This window comes from Schistocerca cancellata, chromosome 8 (assembly GCF_023864275.1).
Source record: "Schistocerca cancellata isolate TAMUIC-IGC-003103 chromosome 8, iqSchCanc2.1, whole genome shotgun sequence".
NCBI classification, from domain to species: Eukaryota; Metazoa; Arthropoda; class Insecta; order Orthoptera; family Acrididae; genus Schistocerca; species Schistocerca cancellata.
In genome coordinates this window covers 210247916-210275775 of record NC_064633.1, presented here as the reverse complement: position 1 = coordinate 210275775, position 27860 = coordinate 210247916, and the positions used below count along the sequence as shown (strand labels likewise).

The following is a 27860-nucleotide window of genomic DNA, read 5'->3' as shown; positions in this document are numbered from 1 at the left end:
AAGTTATTTATAAACAAACCATTAACATTTTTAGTGACATGCCCTTACTATATTTTGCCTTCTATCCTGAAAAGACTGCCATGCTCGTAATATTTCGAGCACAGCATCTTACTGAGGACCGCTTAGTCCGTAATGTAATGGGGTGCCAATCTCAACTACGATTCTGTCCCGAAATATTACGGGTAAGACATTCTTACGAACATTGTTCTTCTTTTTCGGCGTTACAGCCCTTGAAGGGCCGGTCCTTGTCAAATGGTTCAAATGACTCTGAGCACTATGGGACTTAACTGTTGAGGTCATCAGTCCCCTAGAACTTAGAACTACTTAAACTTAACTAACCATACGGACATCACACACATCCATGCCCGAGGCAGGATTTGAACCTGCGACCGTAGCGGTCGCGCACTTGCAGACTGTAGCGCCTAGAACCGCTCGGTCACCCCGGCCGGCCCCGGTCCTTGTCGATCACCAGTCTTCTACATTCCTTCCTCGACTTCGCTAGCCAGTTCCGTACTCCTAACTGTTCAGAACCGTCTCGACATCATCTTACCATTGCAGGCTCACTCTCACCATTTTGCGGCTATCCTCTGGCTTCGCAGTTAGCACCTTCTTTGGCACTTGCTGTTCTTCCATTCTCCGCGCATGTTGCAACCACTGCAACATACGTGCCTTTGCTTCTACGGTGGTTCGTGGATTCTTAAGAAGTTCGTACAGTTCTACAATAGTCCTAATTCTCTAAGCACCATTTTCATGTACTGCCCCATATATCTTGGGCAGTGCTTTGCGTTCTCGTGAATTCATGGCGTTTCTGACCTGTCCACGTTTCGGACCTATCCATAACAACTGGTTTTGTACCTTTTTGTAAACTGTCGTCTTCAGCTGTCTTGAAATGTTGGAGGATCCAACATGTTAAGGAAGCTTTAATAGCACCTGTTACCTGCAGCTATACTTGCCCTTACCTCTGTTGGTACCATATCATCTTCGTAACATTCTTCTGAAATTCTTAAACTGATTTACTCTTTCAAACCCTTCAGTCTGCCTAATGCCTCTGCATCTTGTTTAGTTTCTCGTTTTGATCAGACTTTTTTTTTTGTTTATGACGAACCCAAGTACAGTCACTTCACGTTCCAAAACTACGTAGCTTTCCAGGAAATATTTTGTCTTTCTCCCAAGCATGGCTATGCCATATTCTGATTGGTCTTGCTGGAAATAGTATCATCTGTTTGGCATGGTAGTTTTCGCTTGGCAGCTTTCAGCGCCGTAACTACGCCACTGGCCTTTAAAACTGCTACACCACGAAGATGATACGCTGCAGACGCAAGATTTAACCGACAGGAAGAAGACGCTGTGATATGCAAATGATTAGCTTTTCAGAGCATTCACACAAGGTTGGCGCCAGTGGCGACACCTACAACGTGCTGACATGAGGAAAGTTTCCAAAAGATTTCTCATACACAAACAGCAGCTGACCGGCGTTGCCTGGTGAAACGTTGTTGTGATGCCTCGTGTAAGGAGGAGAATATCGCGATTGCGATTTATCGTATCGCGACATTTCTGCTCGCGTTGGTCGAGATCCAATGACTGTTAGCAGAATATGGAATCGGTGGGTTCAGGAGGGTAATACGGGACGCCGTGCTGGATCCCAACGGCCTCGTATCACTAGCAGTCGAAATGATAGGCATGTTATCCGTATGGCTGTAACGGATCGTGCAGCCACGTCTCGATCCCAGAGTCAACAGATGGGGACGTTTGCAAGACAACAACCATCTGCACGGACAGTTCGATGACGTTTGCAGCAGCATGGGCTAACAGCTCGGAGACCATCCGTGACAGAAAAGACAGTCACTCAAAAGGCTGTAATGGGGCAGCCCTCCTGGCCATTAGTGTACATACTTTTTACGTTGCAGGTAAGTCGCCCCTGCACTCTACCGCCAGTCCCTTAGTTTTTCAGAGTTCCTCCTCCTACAAGGCAGTAGATTCCTACTGTCACGCTCAGTAGGCAGCTACCCCCTCGAGATAGAAAAGGAAAAACAAAAGACACCCTCGAACCTCGAAACCTAATACCGATGATGCCGAAACAACCAAGTGTTAGCCAAGGGATTCCGATGGGAAAGGAAACAGAAAAGGCCTGACACAAGTTAGTGGGGTGATGTCAGACTTAGCTAAGAGCCCATGTGGTTACCACTCCCATACTATCAAGAAAGGAGCCCCTAGGGGGCTACACTTTGTCTGGCGTCTCACTAACTAACTAGTCTGGCAGGGGTGACTGCTACCAGTATAGTTCAGTGAATCACTGAAACACACAAACCGCCCCACCAACTGTAAGGTGGCAGTCCAAGGGGAGGTCGAACATTGAAGGCAACGTATTATTATGGGCATGACACTGAAAGTGTTAAAATTTCTCTGAAGCCTTGGCGTATCTGCCAGGATAAATGGAAAATGTTTCCCGCCGTAGAACCTACCCGACCACCGCATACCGAGCGATCGGAGTGGCAATCGCCGTTTCTCGCCGCGTCATCAATCATTAGTGACGGCGGGACAGCCGCACAAGCGCCAGCGGCGAGGTGCCGCATTACGTCATAGCCGGCCGCAGCATCACCACCCGAAATAAAGCAGGCAATTTGCTCTGTCCACGCCGATCATTATTTTCTTTTTCCACTGGTACCCCTGGGCGTTACGTAGGCCTTTGACCGCTATGTGCAGTGGAAAATTATTCACAGGAAAAGGATGACCTCACAGTCTATTTCGAGTTGCCTTCTCACTATAAATGGAAGCGGTCCCTGAGCGTTTATGAATAATGAGCAACATTTCTCATGTAACACATTGCCACATTCCTCAACAATCAACTATCCTTGCGGCTTACATGAACTTCTCGCTTTGTTCTAATACCGCGGCATTCTGAAAAGCTTATGCAGTCAGGAGTACCTCCCCAGCATTTCGCCTTTCGGTAAGGTGTGGACTTCGCTCTAAAACGAATCTTCGTTTAATATAAGTGATAAAAGTACATTTTTTTGGGAAATCATACCGGCCAAGGAATTTATTTGTAAAGGACAAGAGTACAGTTATTCCACATTCCCACATCTGTAGTACGGAAAATAAAGAAGTGTGATGTGACTGACTTTTCAGAACAAGTATAAAAGTGCACTGCACACAAAACATTTGTTGAAGTTCGCAGGCGGCGTGACCTTCCTAGCTTACAGTATGCCTGATTTAAAACTGCTGAATGGAATGGTTAGCCTGCTTATCATAGTGTCTTACTCAAAGGCAACAAAGCTAAAACGGATGTGGAAAAATAATAGCACAAAGAACGGCAGTTTGGTTGACTTCAAAAAAATGGTTCAAATGGCTCTATACACACCCTTGCCCGCGGCAGGATTCGAACCTTCGACCGTAGCAGCAGTGCGGTTCCGGACTGAAGCGCCTGGAACCACTCGGCCACCGCGGCTGGCTTCTTGACTTCATAAGGGGGAATAGTACGAAGGGGTGCTGAAAAGCAATGCCTCTGAATTTTTATGTGAAAATTCTCAAAGCTCTTTAAACAAAACAAATGTTGTTAAAATTTTACCTTTTTTATGCTATATGTCTACATAATTATTTCTGGCCATCAAAACATTTCTTCCAACGAGAGACCAGTTTGTTGATACCGTCACCGTAGAATGGTTGACTCTGATGACGGAGCCACAATCTCACGTCTGCTTGAGCCGCTTCGTCACTATAAAAGCGAAATCTTCGAAAGTTTTCTTTTAATTTTGCAAACAGATGAAAATCGGATGGGCCAATTTGGGACTGCAAAGATGATGATCGATGATAGTGAACCCGAGGCGTGGGATCGCTGCAGATGTTGCAGCGCTCGTGTGTGGTCTGGCATTTTCACGCTGAAGGGGAGAATGATCCATGTGTGGACGAAACCTTCGAATTCGAAACTCGATTACAGCACGCTGATTCTCACGCACAGTTATGTTACGCACCGCCTTGTTAAACAGTACAATTCTGAGTCCTCCAGCGGCAGAGAGCTGCAAACACTGTATGTTGACATGGAGACTAGAGATGTAGAATGTTAACAACGTTTGTTTTCTTTTAAAAAAACCTTAAGAATTTTCACAAAAAAAATTCGGAGGCAGCATTTTTCGCCGCGTCTCCGTAGATTAGAAAGGCTTTCGCTATGCAGGATATCCCGGGGGGAATCGTCAACATACAGGGATATAGCAGGAACTATCATTCGAACCAAAAAAATGTAGTAAACATGTTCTCTAAAATACTTATCTTAACAGCTAGGAGCACTTCTTCATTAGAAAAGATGTGTTTCACAGTAGCGAAGATGAACAAGTACTAAGAGCTCCTAGCTCTTAAAGTATGTAATTTAGAGCCCATGTTTAATAGGCTCTGACATTTCGAGTGATCGTTCCTTTCATACCTCTGAATAGTGACCACTGCTCCTAGGACACACTGTATATAGTAAAACTGCACATCTCCCATTTAAGTTGGGGTAACTTCTACGTTATCATGAAGCAGTACACCTCGGCACGCCATCCCATAACGGTGATTTTCGACAGACTCTTACACATTCTTCATTCTCCGATGGACATCTACAAGCGTCAGACCTTTGGCAGCCAAGAAAAGGATAACAGAGCGTTGGTCCTGTTTGGACGCATTTGGTAATAGCGTCGCCACAGTTTAAGCTTCCGCATTTACCACACGCACGTTCGAGAGACAACGAATGCTACACTGATCCCTTGCCAACATGTCGATGCTTACATGCCGGAATCGCATTTCATATACGCTGCAGCAACGCCCTCAAATGGAAACTTTTTGATCGCCCCTTTTACGTATAGTTTGCAGAAAACGATTATGCTCCGTCTGTAATGATCGCGTTATCAATGGAATTTTTTAAGTCCTGATCTTCCTTCCTTGTATCAGAAAGTAACATTCTGTACTGAAAAACAGCATGTATGCACAATGGATTTTACAAAGCTGTTTGTTTGCAGGGTATCGCAGTGAAATGAGCCTTTTTCTACTAGCAAATTCTTATCCCCCACAAAATTAACTGAAACGGATGTAAAGCACAGTGAATATAGACACGAGTGTTGACGTAAGTATCTAATTCCACTGCTTGTTTTAGGTCAACGCGGCTTCACACACTGTTACACATTACACAAAAGAAATTGTGCAAGGGGGCAGAGAGAGCAGGAGCTTGAAACAGTGATCTGATACGGCTACGGTTCGTGTACGCTATACAGGTGTAAATATAACTATTCGCTCATTGTGCTTTGTTTATTCGGTTGGCCAGTGTAACGTAGCAGTACGGAAGTGGCCACAAAGGTGCCTCTGCATAAAAGTCTCACATTATTCTTGTTATGAGATTTTTGAGCTACACAGTAGTCTATAAACTAGGGAACTGATGCAGCTTCTTGGATTTGAGAGTCTGCAGTGGAATACATACGTTACATAAACACATCTAGTCACTAAAAAGATACTCAAGTGATGGAAATTTAGTTGAGGAGAGAGAAAGTGTGTGTGTGTGTGTGTGTGTGTGTGTGTGTCCACATCATCTGCGAAAGATGCAATATTATTTTAGTGGGCTATGATAATATGCTTCTCTAGTTAATACATTTGCTGAATACATAATTAGTAAACTTGTTTTGCGAAACGAACAATTTCTATGCGTTACGTGGTGGGACTATACAAAAAAGAAACGATAAATCTTTTGAACAACCAAATGTACTGAGATCACTGCCTCATCGGAAACACACACACACACACACACACACACACAGAGAGAGAGAGAGAGAGAGAGAGAGAGAGAGAGAGAGAGAGAGAGAGAGGATCTAGGAAGCACGCTAACAATGAATCTCTGAACTGTTCGGTTCGCTGGAGTGACACTATTCGTAAGTAATATTCAGAATTAACTAATAGTTAATGAATACATCAATGCAGAAATTATTTTAGCGAATAGTCCTATGAAGTGTCAAAGGAACCTTGATATTAGAGGTCTTCCGAGGAGGCGGCCTATGTCATGTTGTCAAGACAAGTAAGCTTGTTTTAAGACACCATAAGTGCATTGTGCACTTCTGAAGGTTGATGTGGATTTTGTGAGAGAAAAATCGAAAATACTTGGCGAGAATCGGGGTCCACGGACGTTTGGCATGATTCGCACACATTGTCTAAAGCGGTAAACGAAGGAGTAAGTGACTAAGTCCGTTCGGACGTTACACCTGCCTACGTGGGCATAGTTTCGAAAATCAATGGGATTTAAGTTACGCGAATGTACAAGCGTATGATCTGCGATTAATTATTTTCGATAAAACTGTAATTACAGATATTACTGAGTGCAGATAAATTCCTGCAGGGACATTTCAAATAAATTTTCAATAGTGCAACACAATATTAGGCTGCGGAAACATATATCATAGTCTTCCACCCGGTACTGATATACGAGTAATTTCTTGTTTTTTTAATCCACCTTTAGGTCTCTTTCCATCAGCCATCTACATATAATTTCTGATCCGTAATACTTAATTCCTAAAATTTATTAACAAAAAAAAATGGTTCAAATGGCTCTGAGCACTATGGGACTTAACATCTATGGTCTTCAGTCCCCTAGAACTTAGAACTACTTAAACCTAACTAACCTAAGGACAGCACACAACACCCAGTCATCACGAGGCAGAGAAAATCCCTGACCCCGCCGGGAAATTTATTAACAGGTTTATTGATAGCTGAAGTAGACTGTAACACCACACTTTGATTATCTAAGCAGGATATACGACCTTACCTCTATACAACAGGGTCGAGAAGGTTACGGCAAACATTTCCCAATAGGATTTTCAACAGGACGGCAATGCAGCGTTTCTGAGTTGTCCCCAATGGCTGTTGAGGAGTGTGGGACTGATTATGCTTCAGAGGGTCATTGAACGATAGGGGCCTTTATAAACAGAAGTATGGTTCAAGTCTGCCCTTCCTCATATACTTTTACACAGTAGTGTATGTCTTTGAATTTTATTTGATTTCTTCCATACTATCACTTGTTTCATTTAATTGTTATACAGTTTCCTGTTCAACATCAAACATACCAAAGTGACAAAACTCATTTTCGTGTGTACATGCTTCACGTCAACCGAATAAAGCTTAACGAATTCTATAAATTTTCTCTAAATATAGCAATGTTACATTTAAAAGAAACCTTGCTGCAGTGACATTTCGGAGTGCGATGAGAGGTTTATTTCCTGCATTGTGCAGACTGAGCCAAGGCTACTACAGCTTTGGGACATGACTGAAGTGTTGTATGCCGCTGCACGCTCTAGGTCACCAGGAAGCGGCCTTTGTGCTGCTGCCGACGGGCAACAAGCGAACATCCGCCGCGGCCACGGACCGTGAACCACCCACCGGTAGCTGGTAACACGTCCACTCCACGTGCGATGCTCTCCTCCTGCTGTTCCTCATATAGCGACAAGTTAAAAACATGCCGTGAAGTGGCACGCGAACCAGTTGTTTGAATTACACCGAGTAATCCTTACAGTGCTCTAAGCGTGGTATTGGTTCGGTTTCCCGTGCGTACGCACATTCTTCGTGACTTCCGTTTCTGCGTCAACAGAAATAGGCAATACGATACATACGAGGTGCATTCAAGTTCTAAGGCCTCCGATTTTTTTTCTCCGGACTGGAAAAAGATAGAAACATACGCATTGTTTTAAAATGAGGCCGCGTTCATTGTCAATACGTCCCAGATATGGCAGCACCGTACAGCAGATGGAATTTTACCGCCAGCGGCGAGAATGAGAACTGTTTTAAATACTTAAAATGGCGACGTTTTCCTTACTTGAAAAGCGTGCAATCATTCGTTTTCTGAATTTGCGTGATGTGAAACCAATTGAAATTCATCGACAGTTGAAGGAGACATGTGGTGATGGAGTTATGGATGTGTCGAAAGTGCGTTCGTGGGTGCGACAGTTTAATGAAGGCAGAACATCGTATGACAACAAACCGAAACAACCTCGGGCTCGCACAAGCCGGTCTGACGACATGATCGAGAAAGTGGAGAGAATTGTTTTGGGGGATCGCCGAATGACTGTTGAACAGATCGCCTGCAGAGTTGGCATTTCTGTGGGTTCGGTGCACACAATCCTGCATGACGACCTGAAAATGCGAAAAGTGTCATCCAGGTGGGTGCCACGAATGCTGACGGAGGACCACACGGCTGCCCGTGTGGCATGTTGCCAAGCAATGTTGACGCGCAACGACAGCATGAATGGGACTTCCTTTTCGTCGGTTGTGACAATGGATGAGACGTGGATGCCATTTTTCAATCCAGAAACAAAGCGCCAGTCAGCTCAATGGAAGCACACAGATTCACCGCCACCAAAAGAATTTCGGGTAACCGCCAGTGCTGAAAAAATGATGGTGTCCATGTTCTGGGACAGCGAGGGCGTAATCCTTACCCATTGCGTTCCAAAGGGCACTACGGTAACAGGTGCATCCTACGAAAATGTTTTGAAGAACAAATTCCTTCCTGCACTGCAACAAAAACGTCCGGGAAGGGCTGCGCGTGTGCTGTTTCACCAAGACAGCGCACCCGCACATCGAGCTAACGTTACGCAACAGTTTCTTCGTGATAACAACTTTGAAGTGATTCCTCATGCTCCCTACTCACCTGACCTGGCTCCTAGTGACTTTTGGCTTTTTTCAACAATGAAAGACACTCTCCGTGGCCGCACATTCACCAGCCGTGCTGCTATTGCCTCAGCGATTTTCCAGTGGTCAAAACAGACTCCTAAAGAAGCCTTCGCCGCTGCCATGGAATCATGGCGTCAGCGTTGTGAAAAATGTGTACGTCTGCGGGGCGATTACGTCGAAAAGTAACGCCAGTTTCATCGATTTCGGGTGAGTAGTTAATTAGAAAAAAAAAATCGGAGGCATTAGAACTTGAATGCACCTCGTACAGTAGATTTTAAGTTTCGGCGATATAGGGCACTCCTGATTTCCTCTAAAATTTCACATTGTGTAATGTGATCGTTTTAGTGGTCCACGTGTTATGGTATAAGGAGGGATAATGTCGCTTGGGCGTACTGGAGTAATAGAGAATTGCTGTGAAGGTGGTTCGATGAACACTCTGCCATGCACTTAAGGGTGATTTGCGGAATATCCATTTAGGTGTAGATGTAGAGTGAGTGGATTCGGACCGCGGTCGCGAGTGTGACTTCGTACGGCGCCACATTTCAGTTCTCGTGGAAAGGCCGCTCTGCAGGCCCCCTGCGCTAGGTATTACGTGTGCGCGGCGACAGGCGTGGTCGGCCAGGCAACCCCGTCCCACGTGCCCGCCGGCTGCGGAACCAGCAGCGAGTGGGCGACGACCCGGCCGCAGCGCACCCGTGTTTGGCCATCCGCGCAGCCAGCAGCCCGACTCCCACGCTCCGCTGGACGCCGTAAATGGAGCACAGGGCCGGCTGCTGGCCTTGAGATTGCATAAATAACGCCGGTCGCTGCACGAATTAGCGCCCTGCCTCACCTTGTCGCGTAATTGTTTCGCAGACTCCTCGAAGCGCAGCGAGGTGACTGTCTGGTCTGGTAACCTCTTTGTTCGAAGACTGTCACACAGCGACGTCCCTCCTCGGACCAAAGCGTTGTTCGGCACATCACCTATACTCGGGTTTTTGTGTTCCCAGTTTAAATTTGCATAACAGAGAGGGAATCTTGCTTAATCTTTCACTTCTTCTTTCCGTGAACGTTTATCCCGTCTAGAACGGACTCCACTATACTCAAGTTTTGGCAAATTTATTTAACTTTACCGTCGCATACCCTTCCTGTCACTGCAGCTGCGGGTTACCTAAAGGAGGGAAGTTGTGTTTATCGCCTGACTATGAATTGCTGTGTGTGATTGTATTTTGTTTGGGGACCAGTTCAGCATTTGCCAAAACGAGTGTGGGAAACCGCCTAAAAGCCACACTCTGGGCGGTGCGGAGTTGATCCTAGCCTGGCTCACCTTTGTGTCCCACAAGCTAGCGCTACGGGGATGATCACGGTGGAAGTCTGCACGCTAGCTAAATCCACTCATAAATCTCCAATATGTATTCACGTATTCACTGTGGGTTACTTTTAAACGAAAACTGTAAGTAGGCTGTTTAGGTTTTTGTGTTGGTAACGTCACCTAACGCTCTGTATGAAAATCATTGGCTGTGCTGTGTGCAGTCTGTGTATGGTTGGCATTGTTGGAATATTAGCCATTGTAGTATTGGGCAGTTGGATGTGAACAGCGCGTAGCGTTGCGCAGTTGGAAGTGAGCCGCCAGCAGTGGTGGACGTGGGGAGAGAGATGGCAGAATCTTGAGAGCGGACGATCTGGACGTGTGTCCATCAGAAAAAGTAAATTTGTAATATTGGGTATCACGAACTGATATATATATATGATGACTGGAACATTATTAAGGTAAATACATTGTTTGTTCTCTATCAAAATCTTTCATTTGCTGACTATGCCTATCAGTAGTTAGTACCTTCAGTAGTTAGAATCTTTTATTTAGCTGGCAGTAGTGGCGCTCGCTGTACTGCAGTAGTTCGAGTAACGAATATTTTTGTGACGTAAGTGATTCATGAAAGGTATAGGTTATTGTTAGTCAGGGCCATTCTTTTCTAGGGATTTTTGAAAGTAAGATTGCGTTGCGCTAAAAATATTGTGTGTCAGTTTAGTGTTGATCAGAATAGGTAAAGAGCGAAATGTCTGAGTACGTTCAGTTCTCGTCAGCTGTTTGAAAATCAAATAATTTAAGAGGTTTATCAGCACAGTCTTTCATAAATTTTTTTAAGGGGACGTTTCAAAACGTCACAGACTTCCTCAGACTGTGCTCTGTTACAACGCACATGATGCATATCAACTTACACTTCCCATCATCAGATTTATGTGGGAAACCAATCGCATCTATACCGATTCGATGAAATACGTCCATGTACGGAAGGGGTAGCCGACAACCACTGGTATCTTGCTATACCACATTACTACGTGAGTAAAATCACGTAAAGTTATGCGAAAACTTTTTTTTCCAGTACACATAAATCTCATTCTGACGGTGGAGTGTACTAACTAAAACTTTCAGTTTGGTTGGTAAGCTCCACTGTCGGTCTGAGTTTGTGTGCATTGTAAAAATGTTTTCGCATAGTTTTATGTCATTTTACTTATGCATTAAAATGGTTCAAATGGCTCTAAGCACTATGAGACTTAACATCTGAGGTCATCAGTCCTTTAGACTTAGAAATACTTAAATCTAACTAACCTAAGGACATCACACACAGCCATGCCCGAGGCAGGATGCGAACCTGCGACCGTAGCAGCCGTGTGGTTCCGGACTGAAGCGCCTATGCATTAAAGTGTTATTATAAGAAAGATGTTTTCACATAATTTCATGTGATTTTACCTACGTCGTGAAGTGGTACCTTTCTCCGTAACTGAGGTCACTAACGCACGCTTGTGTGCTGATGCTTGGCTCGGATGTAAGTCAGTTCGCTTCCAGGTGGTGGAATTTTTCACTCCTATTATCTAGCCCGCAAGGGGAGGAGAGATGAACTGTAAAGTTCCTGATGTGGAGTCTGCGTCTCCTTAGAGTTGACAAGACTCGGTAGTGATGGTTGTCCCAGTCGGTATGACATAGAACGGCGTTCGTCGCTCACGACAACGCCACCCTGTAAGTAGTAGAAAAACACAAACTCCTCGCATGGTTTGGTCATATTTCACATACCGTCTTTCGTGATTAATGTCAATATTTCGAGAGAGCAGCGCGTCAAAATGTGTAAGCCGTTCTTGCTTCTTCACTGATAAACGCGGCAATTGCACACCTTGATGACGCGATGACTCCCTTTACCTGAAATGATGACCACCTGTTTTCATTCGTTGTGAGTCCGCGACAGACCTTTCATCTTGCGCGAACTGGCTAACTGTAGTTCTTCTTTTTATTATGTTCGGTTAGATAATGGATGTTGAATATTAATAATATAAAGTCTTGAATCTTCAATTCATCACTCAAGTCGTGTCCACATTATGGCATTATGAGGATGTTAAATTTGATAAATTGTTATTCCATCGTCAAGACGTAGTTATGTCGCGTGTTCAATAACTACACGACGTAATTCCAGAGATAACATATACTTAAGCAATGTTCAGAATGCGTCGTAATCTTGGGGCAAATCGATGACTGTTCACTGTTAAATAACCGTGAATTCACTTTTCACTTCATAATATTCTAATAATCAATTAATTGTCACTAATACACATGACAATGTCTATTCAATTACGTAGGCAACACGAAGAATACAAGTTGGAATTAAATTTTATTATTCTTTGTAATTAATTGTCCCTACGCTGAGCACGCACACCAATTTCTCACTCAGGGAATTGCCGGCCGCGGTGGCCGAGCGGTTCTAGGCGCTGCAATATGGACCCCCTCGCGAGCGCAACGGTCGCAGGTTCGAATCCTGCCTCGGGCATGGATGTGTGTGATGTCCTTAGGTTACTTAGGTTTAAGTAGTTCTAAGTTCTAGGGGACTGATGACCTTAGAAGTTAAGTCCCATACTGGAGGAGGAGGAGGAGATTAGTGTTTAACGTCCCGTCGACAACGAGGTCATTAGAGACGGAGCGCATGCTCGGGTGAGGGAAGGATGCGGAAGGAAATCGGCCGTGCCCTTTCAAAGGAACCATCCCGGCATTTGCCTGAAGCGATTTAGGGAAATCACGGAAAACCTAACTCAGGATGGCCGGAGACGGGATTGAACCGTCGTCCTCCCGAATGCGAGTCCAGTGTGCTAACCACTGCGCCACCTCGCTCGGTAAGTCCCATAGTGCTCAGAGCCATTTGAACTCAGGGAATTGCTTCCGTTTGCATTAGTAATCCTTTCGTTGACGACAACTTCTGCCAACTCGGCGTAATTGTACGTTCTTCTTGTTTGTGTTTGTCTGGTACCTACTCGAGACTAATTATTGTTTTTCTGTCGGCGATCTTTCTTTTTCAATGCCTCTCAATGTTCGTGCTTATTCAGTATCACGAAGGTTAAGTCCCATCGCAAATCTCACACGATTTAATTTCGTCGTGAATCTCAGTATCCCGTTATCTTGCTAACGGTAAAGATGACTTTGCTTTAGTATAACTTCTGAATAATACTTCAGTCTATATCGCAAACTTTCAAACTTCCGATTAGCCTAAAACAATCTAGTAGCGCTTACATGCATGCTACTTCGCAATAGTGCTTGAGAGCGACTACATAGCAACTGAAGCTAACATTTCCATTTCCAAGTTACATTGTAGTCACATCGAACTTCCTTTTCGATGCGGCCACAACTCTCTTCTACGGTAAATGTTATCTTTGGCCAATTTACCATCTGGGCTTTAACCTTCGTTATTAATTATTTTGCAATTCTTTCCTTGATGTTTTTGTTTCGTATCCTATCATATTCTTTCATTCATTCTCTATTTAGTGATAAATATTATTATTCACATGACATTCCTGTTGATCAAATTATCACAAGTGTAAATTTTGTCGTCAGTAGCTGGCGTCACTGTCAGGATGTCTAATTTTCCTACTTCTTTTACAACAAAGGGTTGTTTATTAGGGTTTCTGTAATTGGGGTGTTATACTGATCACCAGACTTTATTCCATTTTCCTGAGTTAAATTCCAAAATTCTAGACAGTCTCTGCCGAACCGAGCGAGGTGGCGCTGTGGTTACCACACTGGACTCGCATTCGAGAGGACGGCCTAAAATCCGCGTTCGGCCATCCAGATTTAGGTTTTCCGTGGTTTCCTTAAATCGCTCCAAGCAAATGCCGGGATGGTTCCTTTGGAAGGGCATGGCCGATTTCCTTCCCAACCTTGACACAATCCGAGCCTGTGCTCCATCTCTAATGACCTCGATGTCGACGGGACCCTAAACCCTTCCTTCCTTCCTTCTCTCATGAAGTGGACCATGATCCGTCCGTCGAATACGGACGTTAAGCTAGGCGGCCCCTTCGTGCTACTCGCGAGGAGTAGGCCACTACCATGACAAGCCATCGCGGCTTGACTATGTGGCAGGTTAAGCACCAATGTGCTATTTCTGAGGCACCTCTCGTAGTGGTGACGGGACCCTTTATAGCAGAATGGGCCTCTATTGGACACGAGAGACAGGCTATGTGGTAGCGCCGGTTTCATCCCTTCCAGGCCCTTCATCCATTACAGCACAAAACCCAACACTACCTTGTACAAGCATTCCTCAAATTCAACCGCGCTGCACAGCTACACAATTGACATTTCGGAACAGGTCGGATGATGGCAATGGCGAACAACCTCCATGAGCGGCGATGCAGGATTCTTGTATCTATCCCCTATATTCATTCCATGAGCATGGGGCCTCTTTCACTGGTAAACTGGTATGGCAGAGCAGAAGCCTTTGTCTGTTATCCACGCATGAGCTGAGAGTGACCCGCTTCGCTTGGTCTTGATCATTTTACCATTTTTTCCTGAAATGGAAATAAATTTGCAGTAAATCATCAAATTTACATAGCTTCTTGTTAAGAACTACATTTGGTATCTTGCTTTCAGTTGAAAAGGGAAAACGTTTCGTAATTATTCAACACGCTAACTCACTACATATGGTGTCTGTGGGAGAAACACGAGTCTTTTAAATTCACTCCGCAACATCACAGCACTCTGTATGTGGGAAACCGCCTGAAAACCACATCTAGGCTAGATGGCTAAACTGCCCTCGTCGTTAATCGGATTCGATCCGAAGCAGTCTTGCCTCCCACAATCGCGGACGCGACGCGTTAACGCTCTCGATTATCCAGGTGGGAGTTGGCTCACCTCCAGTTGTGTAAAACAAAATTTACTTCTGCCTTATTGGTTATTTTGATCATTACAAATGATACGAGGATGAATTATCATTAAATAATGAAGGCTTGCACAGTATAGGCTGGATGTGACAAACGGTAGATAAATAACAAAAGGATACACCGACAGAGTGGGTTACATGCTGAGTAAATTGTAATGAACGCAGGCATTACGCCAGCTAGTGATAATGCACTAAAACTGCTAAGACTGCCACTGCACATGTGTTATGACAAGAAACGAGCGTTTTCACGAACACACCGGCCGCTGTGACCGTTGGTTCTAGGCACTTCAGTCCGGAACCACGCTGCTGCTACGGTCGCAGGTTCGAATCCTGCCTCGGGCATGGATGTGTGTGATGTCCTTAGGTTACTTAGGTTTAACTAGTTCTAAGTTTAGGGGACTGATGACCTCAGAAGTTAAGTCCCACACTGCTTAGAGCCATTTGAGCCTTTTTTTTCCACGAACAGCGCGCAAACTGATGATCGGCGGCCAAGAACCAGCAAAAGCGCGGATGAAAAGCGGCCGATTGTTCACAGCGGTGGGGAGGTGGAGAGAGATCACCGTAAGAGTACGTGACACCTTCACGGCTACACTTCGTTTTATGATTGTTTATGTCGGAATATACGTGAAATGAGGTCGTTGCGTCATTAACAAAGTGACTTCTGACTCCTACGGCACGGAAACTGCGCTTAGGATTACGTATCTGATAGACTAATGCAAAATCGGAGTGCGGAATTATAGTTAAGTGTTTATTGTTAACAGTGTTGCGGTTCATAAGCTCTACCTGGCAAAGATACTGTCGACGTAGTTACTTCACAAGTGATCGTAGCAAATATTGTCAGTGAAAATGCGTCAGCAACTGTGTTTTGGATGTGAAAAGTTGCTTCACACAAGCTTCTATAAAAATAATACAGAATTTTGAATAACAATAAAGTAATTGTTTCACATCACTAAGGTCAATGTTCCATGATGGCTCTTCTAGGGCAGTGTGATTTTCGACGAGTCTACTCCACACGGACGCAAACATAGGATACCGCGCCCCTTAACATTCGATTTAATAATATTGCATGTCTCTCAGCCAGTTACACTGCTAACTTAGTTTTCTCAATGGGCTATACCCCGTTTAGGCGCCATCATGAAAGGTAGACACTATTGTTAGTATACTATTTTACATCGTTCAAGACTTTGTCATAGTTTTTGGCTTATTTATCCACAGCAGGTCGAGAACTGAATTGGAGAAATGCGAATACCCGGATGTAGCTTTCTAATGATGTCCTTGAATATTAAGTGCATCATACTATATTTTTTGGTAACTTCACACGATTCTAACATTTAATACGGACGATGGAAACGAAATGCGCCTGAAATATTTCACTTTCGAAGAGCTAAAGGCTGGGTACTTTGCGCTCACTTTTAAGCAAATAGAATGTCGCACAATGAAAAAAGGAAGGAAGACTGGGTTTAACGTCCCGTTGACATCGAGGTCATTAGAGACGGAGCACAAGGTCTGATTGTGTCAACGACAGGGAAGGAAATCGGCCGTGCCCTTTCAAAGGAACCATCCCGCATTTGCCTGGAGTGACTTAGGGAAATCACTCAAGGAACACCTAAATCTGGATGGCCGGACGCGGGTTTCAACTGTCGTCCTCCCGACTGCGAGTCCAGAGTGCTAACTACTGCGCCACTTTGCTCGGTTCGTACAATGATATAGTTTTGCAGGCACATTCAGTGACATGTGTAGTACTGTGTTCCGAATATGGTTAGTTGTAAAGAAGTAGTAAATTAAAACGTCATGCCTGGAGCTGAAGTTTTTAATATAAGCAGAAGCTTGTTTTTCACGTGTGTAAGTGTCTTTGACGTCATACCCCATATACCGGGGCCAACGGCAATGCGGTCCATGCAAGGAACTTGTGACGTCACACTAGTCAGTTTGTCTGACACACTTCGCGAACTCTCTGTGCCGTGCAGAGCTCGCGGGAAATCAATATGTAATGGAATAGGTGCCCACTGAAAGTCTTAACTTTGTCGTGAGCTATCGCGAGATTGTAAGCTTTAAAACACGCCGTCAAGAATTACTAAACTCGTCTGAAGTACACCACTGGCCATTAAAATTGCTACATCACGAAGATGACGTGCTACAGACGCGAAATTTAACCGACAGGAAGAAGATGCTGTGCTATGCAAATGATTAGTTTTCCCGAGCATTTACACCTACAACGTGCTTACATGAGGAAAGTTTCCAACCGATTTCTCATACACAAACAGCAGTTGACCTGCGTTGCCTGGTGAAACGTTGTTGTAATGCTTCGTGTACGGAGGAGAAATGCGTACCATCACGTTTCCGACTTTGATACAGGCCGGATTGTTGCCTATCGCGATTGCGGTTTATTGTATCGCGATATTGCTGCTCGCGTTGGTCGAGATCCAATGACTATTAGCAGAATATGGAATCGGTGGGTTCAGGAGGGTAATACGGAACGCCGTGCTGGATCCCAATGGCCTCGTATCACTAGCAGTCGAAATGACAGGCATCTTATCCGCATGGCTGTAACGGATCGTGCAGCCACGTTTCGATCCCTGAGTCAACAGATGGGGACGTTTGCAAGACAACAACCATCTGCACGAACAGTTCGACGACGTTTGCAGCAGCATGGACTATCAGCTGCGGAGACCATGGCTGCGGTTACCCTTGACGCTGCATCACAGACAGGAGCGCCTGCGATGGTGTACTCAACGACGAACCTGGGTGCACGAATGGCAAAACGTCATTTTTCGGATGAATCCAGGTTCTGTTTACAGCATCATTATGGTCGCATCCGTGTTTGGCGACATCGTGGTGAACGCACATTGGAAGCGTGTACTCGTCATCGCCATACTGGCGTACTACCCGGCGTGATGGTATGGGGTGCCATTGGTTACACGTCTCGGTCACATCTTGTTCGCATTGACGTCACTTTGAACAGAGGACGTTACATTTCAGATGTGTTACGACCCGTGGCTCTACCCTTTATTCTATCCCTGCGAAACCCTACATTTCAGCAGGATAATGCACGACCACATGCTGCAGGTCCTGTACGGGCCTTTCTGGATACAGAAAATGTTCGACTGCTGCTCTGGCCTGCACATTCTCCAGATCTCCCCCCAATTGAAAACGTCTGGTCAACGGTGGCCGAGTAACTGGCTCGTGACAATACGCCAGTCACTACTCTTGATGAACTGTGGTATCGTGTTGAAGCTGCATGGGCAGCTGTACCTGTACACGCCATCCAAGCTGTGTTTGACTCAATGCCCAGGCGTGTCAAGGCCGTTATTACGGCCAGAGGTGGTTGTTCTGGGTACTGATTTCTCAGGATCTATGCACCCAAATTGCGTGAAAATGTAATGACATGTCAGTTCTAGTATAATATATTTGTCCAATGAATACTCCTTTATCATCTGCACGTCTTCTTGGTGTAGCAATTTTAATGGCGAGGAGTGCAGTTACTTGCTCCCCGCCGGGCATGGCTGCTGGCACTCGTAAGACCTGTTGTGTCACGTGCTGCCTCACGTAGCGCCACGGCCTTTCTTTCTCGTGGGCCTCGTCCTATACATTGTGGCGTACTATGGTATAATTTTGCAGGTATATTCAATGGCATATCTCAATACCGTCTGTAAACTGTGTTGCGAATAGAATCGGTACTGAAGGAGTACTAAATTGAAACGTCATGTCTGATGTGCTGCCGTTTTACTGCACGAAAAGCGAAAACGTATTAAGCGATAAATTTCTTTCCTTTCGTCACTTTTTTGGGGGATATCAGCGAGAACAAGTTTGCTAAAGGTTTGAAATTACGTGTTAAATTAGCTGGAAGTTGCTGAGTCCTCTCACTGGCAAATACTGGCTGAATAAAATCCAAGCATTTGCACACCATCAGTTATCCTGCCTTAAGAGAAACACACAGTTCATAACTGTAATACTCGTCTTATTGCGTTAAATCTTTAACGTAAGATTACAGCTCTTATTGAGCGTACTAGATAGCATTTATAAATACGCGAAATAATGAAAATCAAACTTTTGTTGGGCCTGGAAGCCGTTTGATAGGCAACTTGCGACTGGTACCGGGTTCCGGAACAGTCGCTTAGTAATACAAATATTAGAGAAATCACCCTAAATTAGTGCATCTTGTGTAATTTTCAGCGTTACACATTGCTGTGTGCTTTTGACCTCTCTGTAACAGCATGAGTGCTTCTCTCTAGGACAGGCCGCCTGGCGTGGTGCTTGTGGGATGTAGCTGACTCCTCGTGGATAACTTGTGTTGCAGAATGGGAGGCATCACTCAGAGGCCGTGGACACCCACCAAGAGGCGTGGACCGATCGCCGCGGAGTTCTCCGGTCCAGGACCGGCCTGCGTCACCTTACCCAACCTCATCGGTGAGTACCGCATCCATCTACCATGGTGCAAGACGCATTAACATCACAATTTATTTCAAGTTACTCTAACACAATCACATTCTTTTTACGTATGGAGAGTTTGGCATTCACTACTTCAGGCCCATATTCGTTTTACAAAAAGAGAAAAATATGAGGAGGATCAACATTGGTGCTGGCCATTGTGTGAGGTTCATTCAAATGAAACCTGGTCAGTGCGTCTACCCGTCCGCAGCTCGTGGTCTTGGGGTAGCGTTCTCGCTTCCCGCGCACGGGGTCCCGGGTTCGATTCCCGGCGGCGTTAGGGATTTTCTCTGCCTCGAGATGTGTCTTTCATCATCATTGACTCGCAAGTCAGCTAAAAGAGACTTGCAATTTCGGCGGCCGAAGACTCCGCATGGGGTCTCATTTCATTTTCAGTACGTCTACCGCCGCCTTGATTGAAGGATTCGAAATGTGGTGTCTGCGAAGGATGTTAAAAATTCCATGGACGGCCAGGATGACAAATGAAGAAGTCCTGCAGAGAGCGGAGGATGGATGGGACACATTCTGAGACATGAAAGTCTTCTCCACACTATAACGGAAGGCCTTGTGGAGGGCAAAAGGGCAAGAGGCAGACCTAGAAGAAAGTACATAAGCCAGATAATGCAGGACCTAGGATGCAGAAGTTTCACGGAATTGAAGAGGCTGGCCGACAATCGCACTGAATGGAGAGCTGCTGCAAATCAATCTTAGGATTGGCAACTTAAGAAGAAGACCGCCGCCTTGCACGTAAGGTGGCACCACGTAACTGCGGGTACGGTGACGCCATCTATTGGTAGAAATACTGACGCGTGCGTCCGCAGCTCGTGGCCGTGCGGTAGCGTTCTCGCTTCCCACGCTTGGGTTCCCGGCGGGGTCAGGGATTTTCTCTGCCTCGTGATGACTGGGTGTTGTGTGATGTCCTTAGGTTAGTTAGGTTTAAGTAGTTCTAAGTTCTAGGGGACTGATGACCATAGCTGTTAAGTCCCATAGTGCTCAGAGCCATTTGAACCATTTGAACTGACGCGTACGCATTGTTTGTTGTTGCATAGCGCATAGCGCCAAGGTCACACAAGTTATCGTCCACTATCGAACATGCAGTCGGGAACATGCAGTCGGGTAAGCAGAAGTGATTCGATTTTTGGAGACCGTGAAATGTATTGACGTATGAAGGCTGTGTATAGTGAGTACAGTCAGAGTCGTTCAAGTGTTGTGGAATGGTACAAACAATTCGTTGAGGAGCGCGAGTCACTGGAAGACGATGCTCGTCTTGGGCAGGCTCATCGTGTCATCACAACGGAAATGGTTGCGGAAGTGAATGCTTTACTGAACCTTAGACGAGCCATCAAGTCGAAACGCCGAGACATGTTGTCCAATGGCGATATCCTCCCGCATGATAATGCCCGCCCACACACGGCCAATGCGGTGAAGATAACATTGCAGCAGTTTCGGTGGGAAACACTGGAACATCCACTGTACAGTCCCGATCTTTAACCATGTGACTTTCATGTGTTTGGACCTCTAAAACAAGCTATTAGCGGACATCGATTCGCAACGAACGCCGAAGTGTGTGACTGGGTCCAGGCCTGGATCCGACAGCAGCCTACTAGCTTCATCAAGGATGGAACTGACCGGCTAGTGCCGCAATGGGATAAATGTGCCAACAGTTTTGGCGACTATTCTTGAGTATGTGTTCAAATGGCTCTAAGCACTATGTGACTTAACATCTGAGGTCATCAGTCCCCTAGACCTAGAACTACTTAAACCTAACTAACCTAAGGACATCACATACATCCATGCCTGAGGCAGGATTCGAACCTGCGACCGTAGCAGCAGCACGGTTTCGGACTGAAGCGCATAGAACCGCTCGGTTACAGCGGCCGGCAAGTATGTGTACTGTGTGTAACCACATTTTTGAGTTAATAAAATCGTTACGGTTGCTATACACTAGTGACCAGGTTTCATTTGAATGCCTCTTATACTATAACTGTAACACCATGAAGGTGGATTTACTTACCATTATGACTCACCTCTTCTTCAGTGGTCATCTGACTAAGTCTGTGTGATCTCTTCTTATGGGGTAAGTCAAAGATCGTGTGTTCCTGCCCCCACTGACACTCAAACTGACGGAAATATAATTAATGTGACCATGACGTTTTATGACGTGTGTGGCAAGAATTTGACTATGGTATTGACGTTTCTCACGTCACAAACGGTGCCCGTATTGAACACCTGTAACGCGAATTAAAACCTTGGGAAGGTGCTCTATCCACTACAGTGTGTCTGATTTCCGTATGTATTATAACTTCCTCGCAGTCATCTTCTGCAATCCGGGAGTTCCTCACGAATAGCTTTACTTATTCGTTGTTTACGTCACGGAGTGTCTTCCCTCGGGGCAAATCGCTGTTCACTATACAGTTACGAAACCAGCAGTGCCGCAGGTATATTGCTCTGGTAAAGTGAATCTTAGTTTACCCCCAGGCAAAGATCTTCATCATTTTGGATAGTTTATACACTACGGATGTAGTACAAAAAGAGCTTATCAACACACTTCCAGTTTCGAAACCTCTACAATGATTGGAGCAGCCTTTGTATCATTTTCATGGATGATTTCTCGAGCTTCTTTGAAACACATTTCACCGTTCATAATCCAGAGCGTTGAAAGTACTCATCAAACAGATTATTCCGTTTCGAAATATATACACTCACAGTTTGTTAAATTCGAGAAAACTTGCAGTACTTGTTTGAAATCATCGTCCGCGGTTTCTTTACGATTTTCAGTATCGTATGTTACTAATGATTCCGTCGAATGAGGTGGGTTGTCCGCCTTTCAGTGTTTCACCAACATACGTTCTTACCCAGACTATCAAAAAACAACTCGCCGTCATCGCTCCTTACCCCACTGACTCTGGCGCCAGAATGAACGCAATGTCTAAATTTAGCCTGCACCACCCAGGAGCTCGTATTATCTCATCTGCAAAAAATAAATGATATATTCCACATGGATAAGTGTCACACTGCTTGCACCGTAACTACACAGTGAACAGTTGTTTCCCTACTAGGAGAAAACATGCAGCAGCATACTCCACTATTAAAAAGTAAAAAAAAAAAAAAAAAAAAAACACTTTTATCTAACACAACTGTTTGTTACTGAAATATTGATCAACTTTAAACTAGTGATGAACGTTCCTACCTCAACCAGCTTTGGAGCCAACCATGCCAACAACCACCACATATGCGTGCGCTAGCTACCTCGCCTATGCAAGAAGTGTATAAATTTTGAAACGGTAGACTTCGCAATAGATTGACCATCGGGCACGAACTCTCCGCCAAGTGGAGCGCCCCGTCATTCGCGGAAGAATTCTCCAACACAAGAGAAGTCTTGTGTGTGTGTGTGTGTGTCCTGCGGCTGTTCTATGCAGATGTCGGAACAGAGCCGTGCTTGTTCTGCCATCAGCAGCCGCGACATACAAGGAGCAGCTCTTGTGACTGCGACTAAAGTCGTTTGAATTATGTCAGCTTCCCTCCCCCCCGCTCCCCCCCTCCCCCCGCTCCCCCCCCCCCTCCCCAGCTAGTCGTCAGCAAGACTCGAGTATCACATTCGTTGTTTTGCTATTTGCTTAACAGTTCTTCTGACGAATACGGCAAGCCGTTGGAAAAGAAGTGAAGAGTTCAGCCTCCCGTCGACATGGAGTCCAGTACTCACGGAGCACTAGGTCAAATGGAGGACAACAGAAAGTTAGTCCAGAATGTTGGAATCTCTTTCTTTGCGAAGACTATTTCCGAATGACATTCGCCAGCGTCAGCTTTTGCTACTGATTATGATACACCCTCTAAATATATTTTGCACTTAAGCGCCTCTGACACACCTCTCAGCTTGGCGTCGCAAGTGCCGATTGCATCGCGCGGGACTTAAACCTACCTTCTTTGATGTGGAGGGAAAGGAAGACAGAAATATCACTTTATCGTCCAGTCAACGAGGAGATCATTAGAGATGGAGCAAACATTTTGCTTGGGGCAGGAAATCGACCTTGGTCTTTTCATAGGAAGCAGACCGGCATTTGCCTCAAGCGATTTAGGAAAGTCAAGAAAAACGTAAACCGGAATTTGTACCGCTGTCCTTCCGCATAAGATTCCAGTGTTTTACCGCTGCCCCACCTCGCTTCGTGGATGTGGATGGAAGTCTTCGTTAAAATATTCTCGAGTTATTAGCCAATCTACAGCAACGTGATAACGATTGACATAGAACTAGACGGCTCGAATACTGACAGGGCAAGAAAATATCAGGTCATAAGACATTGTATTTTTGGGGCTTCTCGAAAGATGTAAGCTACGTGTAAACACAGGATTCCACCCTTCCTCTTCTCCCATTCTCATCACCGTCAGCGCACCACAGAAGTACGCACCATAGTTGCCGACACAATACAAACAACTGACTGGTGATACAAGTAAGCCATAGAAGTGGCGTCCTGTGTAGAATGCTTTGCTTCCGATTAAGACACATACAGAATGTTAGTACTGACGTAGAATCTAATGCTCTGATTACTATATGTACGTTGCGGACAGCACCGAGCGACTATAGTATCATTATCTGAAGCATACGTAGAAAAAATATCTCAAGTGAACTTTTAAAATCAAACAACGAGACGAACTCCATGCTGCATGGCTGCATGTCAAATAGTTAAAGAGGGCGAAAAACTACACCTCTCGAGGCTTCTTGGGAGTAACAAAGCGCTATGAAGTCAAAGTTAGTCTCATCAGCAGTGTTGAGTTTTGAAGGTAGGGGAAAGGTTCCTCGCTGCTTTTTTGAAAGGGCCCAATGGCAGTCGTTAGCTATGCCATCCCCCGACACTTTAGAGAAGTGGAAAGTTAGTATCAGTTTATAGTATGGATTACTGCTAGTGTTTATGCCCAGCGTGGTGTTGTGTTTGTTTGTTAGGGGTCATTATAGACATGAAAGAAATTGAGAGAATGAAACCGAATTTTGATGTACAGCTTGTTCGTTTGGAATATCACGAATGGGACACCAAGCTTAATGACACATCTGGCAGAAGAATTACCTGGTCAGTGTCACACGCACATACTCTATGAGACACCTTGCAGAGATTTGGAATGTGATGACCAATTTCTACTACATGGTCATTATCAAGTGCGATCATATACATACATAGGCTAATTGTAGGTCTTACATACAGTCAAAAATAAAAAATAAAAGGGCGAAGTTTATCCAAATGTAATGATGGCCCACGTAACGACGCGCCATTTCGGCCTATGCATTTACAGGAACTCATATTTATGTTGTATATTCTGCTTAGCAATACGAGTGAACACAATAACTTAATATGTTTTGCAGCGCGATCTCAAGCTAGTTGGGGCAGCGATGAATTTTCACTTGTCTCGGCATTTCCTTTTTTAATTAAGGCTGAATGAACGAACTGCTCTTGGCGTATACAGGGCGCTAAAAAAGGTATACCATATTTTGACAGGTGATAGTATGGACCAAAACAAGTCAAAAATGTCCAGTAGACATGGGCACTCAAATGCCTACTTAAGAGCTGTGAGCACTTGCTCATCTTTGTTACTGTGCAGTGCGGAACACATCTTCTCTCCTGCAAGCTCTTTGCTATTATGACGACCTACAGAATGCAGTAAACAAATGAGGGCAAATTCCTCTGTTATTGTCCGTGGATACAGCGCGCAGTAAACATCTGTTGGTGGTGTTACAATAATAAACTGTATTCACAGTTCTGTGTAAATGCAGCATTTACGTTAGCTCTAACGGAACTAACTTGTGTTATGATAAGTTTGTGAAGTGCTGTTACATTTTAGTTTTATCTTTGTACTTACCAGAGTCATGAAAACCTATTATTCCACGTGGGAAATGGCATACGTGCTCATCTGTTATGGTCTGGCAAATGGAAGCACCCGCATAGCCTATGTCCTGTATGCTGAAAAATATCCATACTTATAGGGCCTTACATGCTACCATATAGGTTGACTGGTACAAGGTATCGTACCTATCAAACGGCTTGAGGTGTGGTTCATTAATGATGGAGCACCAGCCCATTTTGTTCAAAATGTCCGAGTACACCTCACACAAACTAAGGGGCAATGAATTTTTCATCACGTCTGTCATGCGACATGCAGTGTCAGTAGAAGGCTTTTCACGCTGTACCTAACAAGCGACTCGTAATCAAATTGCGTGCTTGTGGAATACCGACTCAGTTATGGGACTGGACTCGTGATTTTCTGTCAGACAGGTCACAGTTCGCAGTAACTAAGGAAAAGTCATCGGGCAAAAAAGAACTGATTTCTTGTATTCCCCGAGGTAGTGTTACAGACCGACTACTGTTCCTTATCTATATTAGGAAACAGTCTGATCGGCCATCTTAGGTTGTTTGCATATGATGCTGTCGTTTATCGTGTAGTAAAGTTATCAGGAGATCAAAACTAATAGCAAAACGATTTAGAAAAGGTATCTGTACGGTGCAAAAATTGGCAATTGACCATAAATAATGAAAAGAGTGAGGCCATCCACACGAGTGCTAAAAGAAATCCGTTAAACTTCGGTTACACAATAAATCAGTCAAATCTAAAAACCGTAAAACCAACTAAATAACTAGGAATTAAAATTATGAACAACTTAAATCGGAAATAACACATAGAAAATGTTTTGGGGAAGGCGGACCGAAGTCTGCGTTTTATTAAAAAAAAAATGGTTCAAATGGCTCTGAGCACTATGCGACTTAACTTCGGAGGTCATCAGCCGCCTATAACTTAGAACTAATTAAGCCTAACTAACCTAAGGACATCACACACATCCATGCCCGAGGCAGGATTCGAACCCGCGACCGTAGCGGTCGCTCGGCTGCAGACTGTAGCGCCCAGAATCGCACGGCCACTCCGGCCGCCTGCGTTTTATTAGGTGAACACTTAGAAGATGCAGCAGCTCTACTAAAGAGACTGCCTACACCAAAGACTGTTCGTCCTGTTTTGGAGTCTGCTGCGCGGTGTGGGATCCTTACCAGACGATATAACCGGAGTGCATCGAGAAAGCTCAAAGAAGAGCAGCGCGTTTTGTACTGTCGAGAAATAGCGGGGAGAGTGTCACTGACATGATGCAGCATTTTGGGTGGACATCATTAAAACAAAGGTGTTTTTCCTTGCGGCGGAATCTTCTCACGAAATTTCAGTTACCAGCTTTCTCCTCCGAATGCGAAAATGTTTTGTTGACGTCAACCTGTAGACGGAGAAACAATCATCATAATAAAATAAGGGTAATCAGAAATCGCACGGGAAGGTAGAGGTGTTCGTATTTTCTGCAGCTGTTCGAGAATGGAATAATAACTATTGTGAAGGTGGTTCGGTGAACCTACTGGCAGACACTTAAATAGCGTCGGTTTACATACAAAATTATTTTTAAAGCGGAATTTTAAGTGCCCATCGAATAGAGCGGTCCTAAATTAGCCTAGTACGATACTTGTTTCATCGATGTGTATTAACAAGAACAGTAAAACACGAAGAATAACCAGTAATCCAGCAGAGCGTCGCGGGCCGCCCTACCTGGTGCTGACTGCTAACCCTATGCAGCTGTGCTACTCAGTCGCTGCTAGTGTACTGGTTTTTCTTCCTGTTTTGCTGTCCCTATTAATACAAACCGACAAAATAAATATCGCATTAGACTAATTTCAGATCACTCAATAGAATTCCTTTTATAACGGGTAACAAACCGGCGTTTAGCCTTCACACTGCGTGTCGCACGAAACATCTGATGAGCAGTATTTGTTTGGGCAGACTCTATCTAAACGTTTCAAAAACGAAATTTGAAATATACTGCGAAACACCAGAGAAAATGTGCCTAACGACGCTTAGGAGAGACACACTGTATATGTGCGTAGCATTTGATAATGATGGTGGTGGTCTAAATTTGACAATAATGATGAATGAAACATTTCATTCAAATAACAGACGGCTTAAGTGGAACAGTGAAGCTTTTTAAATCGATTTGATGGCTGTGGACCTCAATAAAGAAGACGCGCATCGTTTGTGATGGAACGAAATAGTCCGTTAAATAGAGATACAGGAATGATCAGGTTGCTAAAAAATGGGAATATTCATAGGATACATTTGCTTTTCTCACGATACAAAATTAGATAAACTACAAAAAAATCATCAGATATTGGGCTCTGAATATTTTGCGATATTTTTAGCCTTTATTTCCCACTGCGATCACAAGGGCAAATGAAAACTGGTTAGAGTACGCATAAAGAGAAGCGACCAACATTTTTTTTCTCGTCGCTACCTACACACACACACACACAAATGAGACTGGAAAGGGTACGCCAGCGAATGCTACGAGGCACCGTCAGACTTGCACTCATCAGCTGCTTGAGGCAAGATGTTCTAGTGACATTTTGTTGTGGCTGCTGCCAACCATTCCTGTCGTGTTAACAACCATGAGTGGAATAACAGCCGCTGCTCTCGTTTGTGTCCTCGTTACTCTGGCGCCACCAACTATTGCTAGTAATGACACGAGTAAACCTGCGGCCGTGTCTCGCGGACTACGATTTCCAGCTGCGGTTTCATCGGTAA

At 44.7% G+C, this 27860-nt stretch overlaps 1 protein-coding gene across 3 annotated transcripts in view; it reads left to right on the top strand.

Moving 5' to 3' along the window:
* Nucleotides 1-27860, top strand: part of LOC126095761 (outer dense fiber protein 3) — a 116857-nt gene that overhangs the window by 21460 nt on the left and 67537 nt on the right. For all 3 annotated transcript variants that reach the window (XM_049910564.1, XM_049910563.1, XM_049910562.1), the window contains exon 2: nt 19141-19250. In XM_049910564.1, the coding sequence (XP_049766521.1) occupies nt 19142-19250 (109 nt within the window). In that variant the 5' untranslated portion in view covers nt 19141. The remainder of the gene's footprint in view (nt 1-19140; nt 19251-27860) is intronic.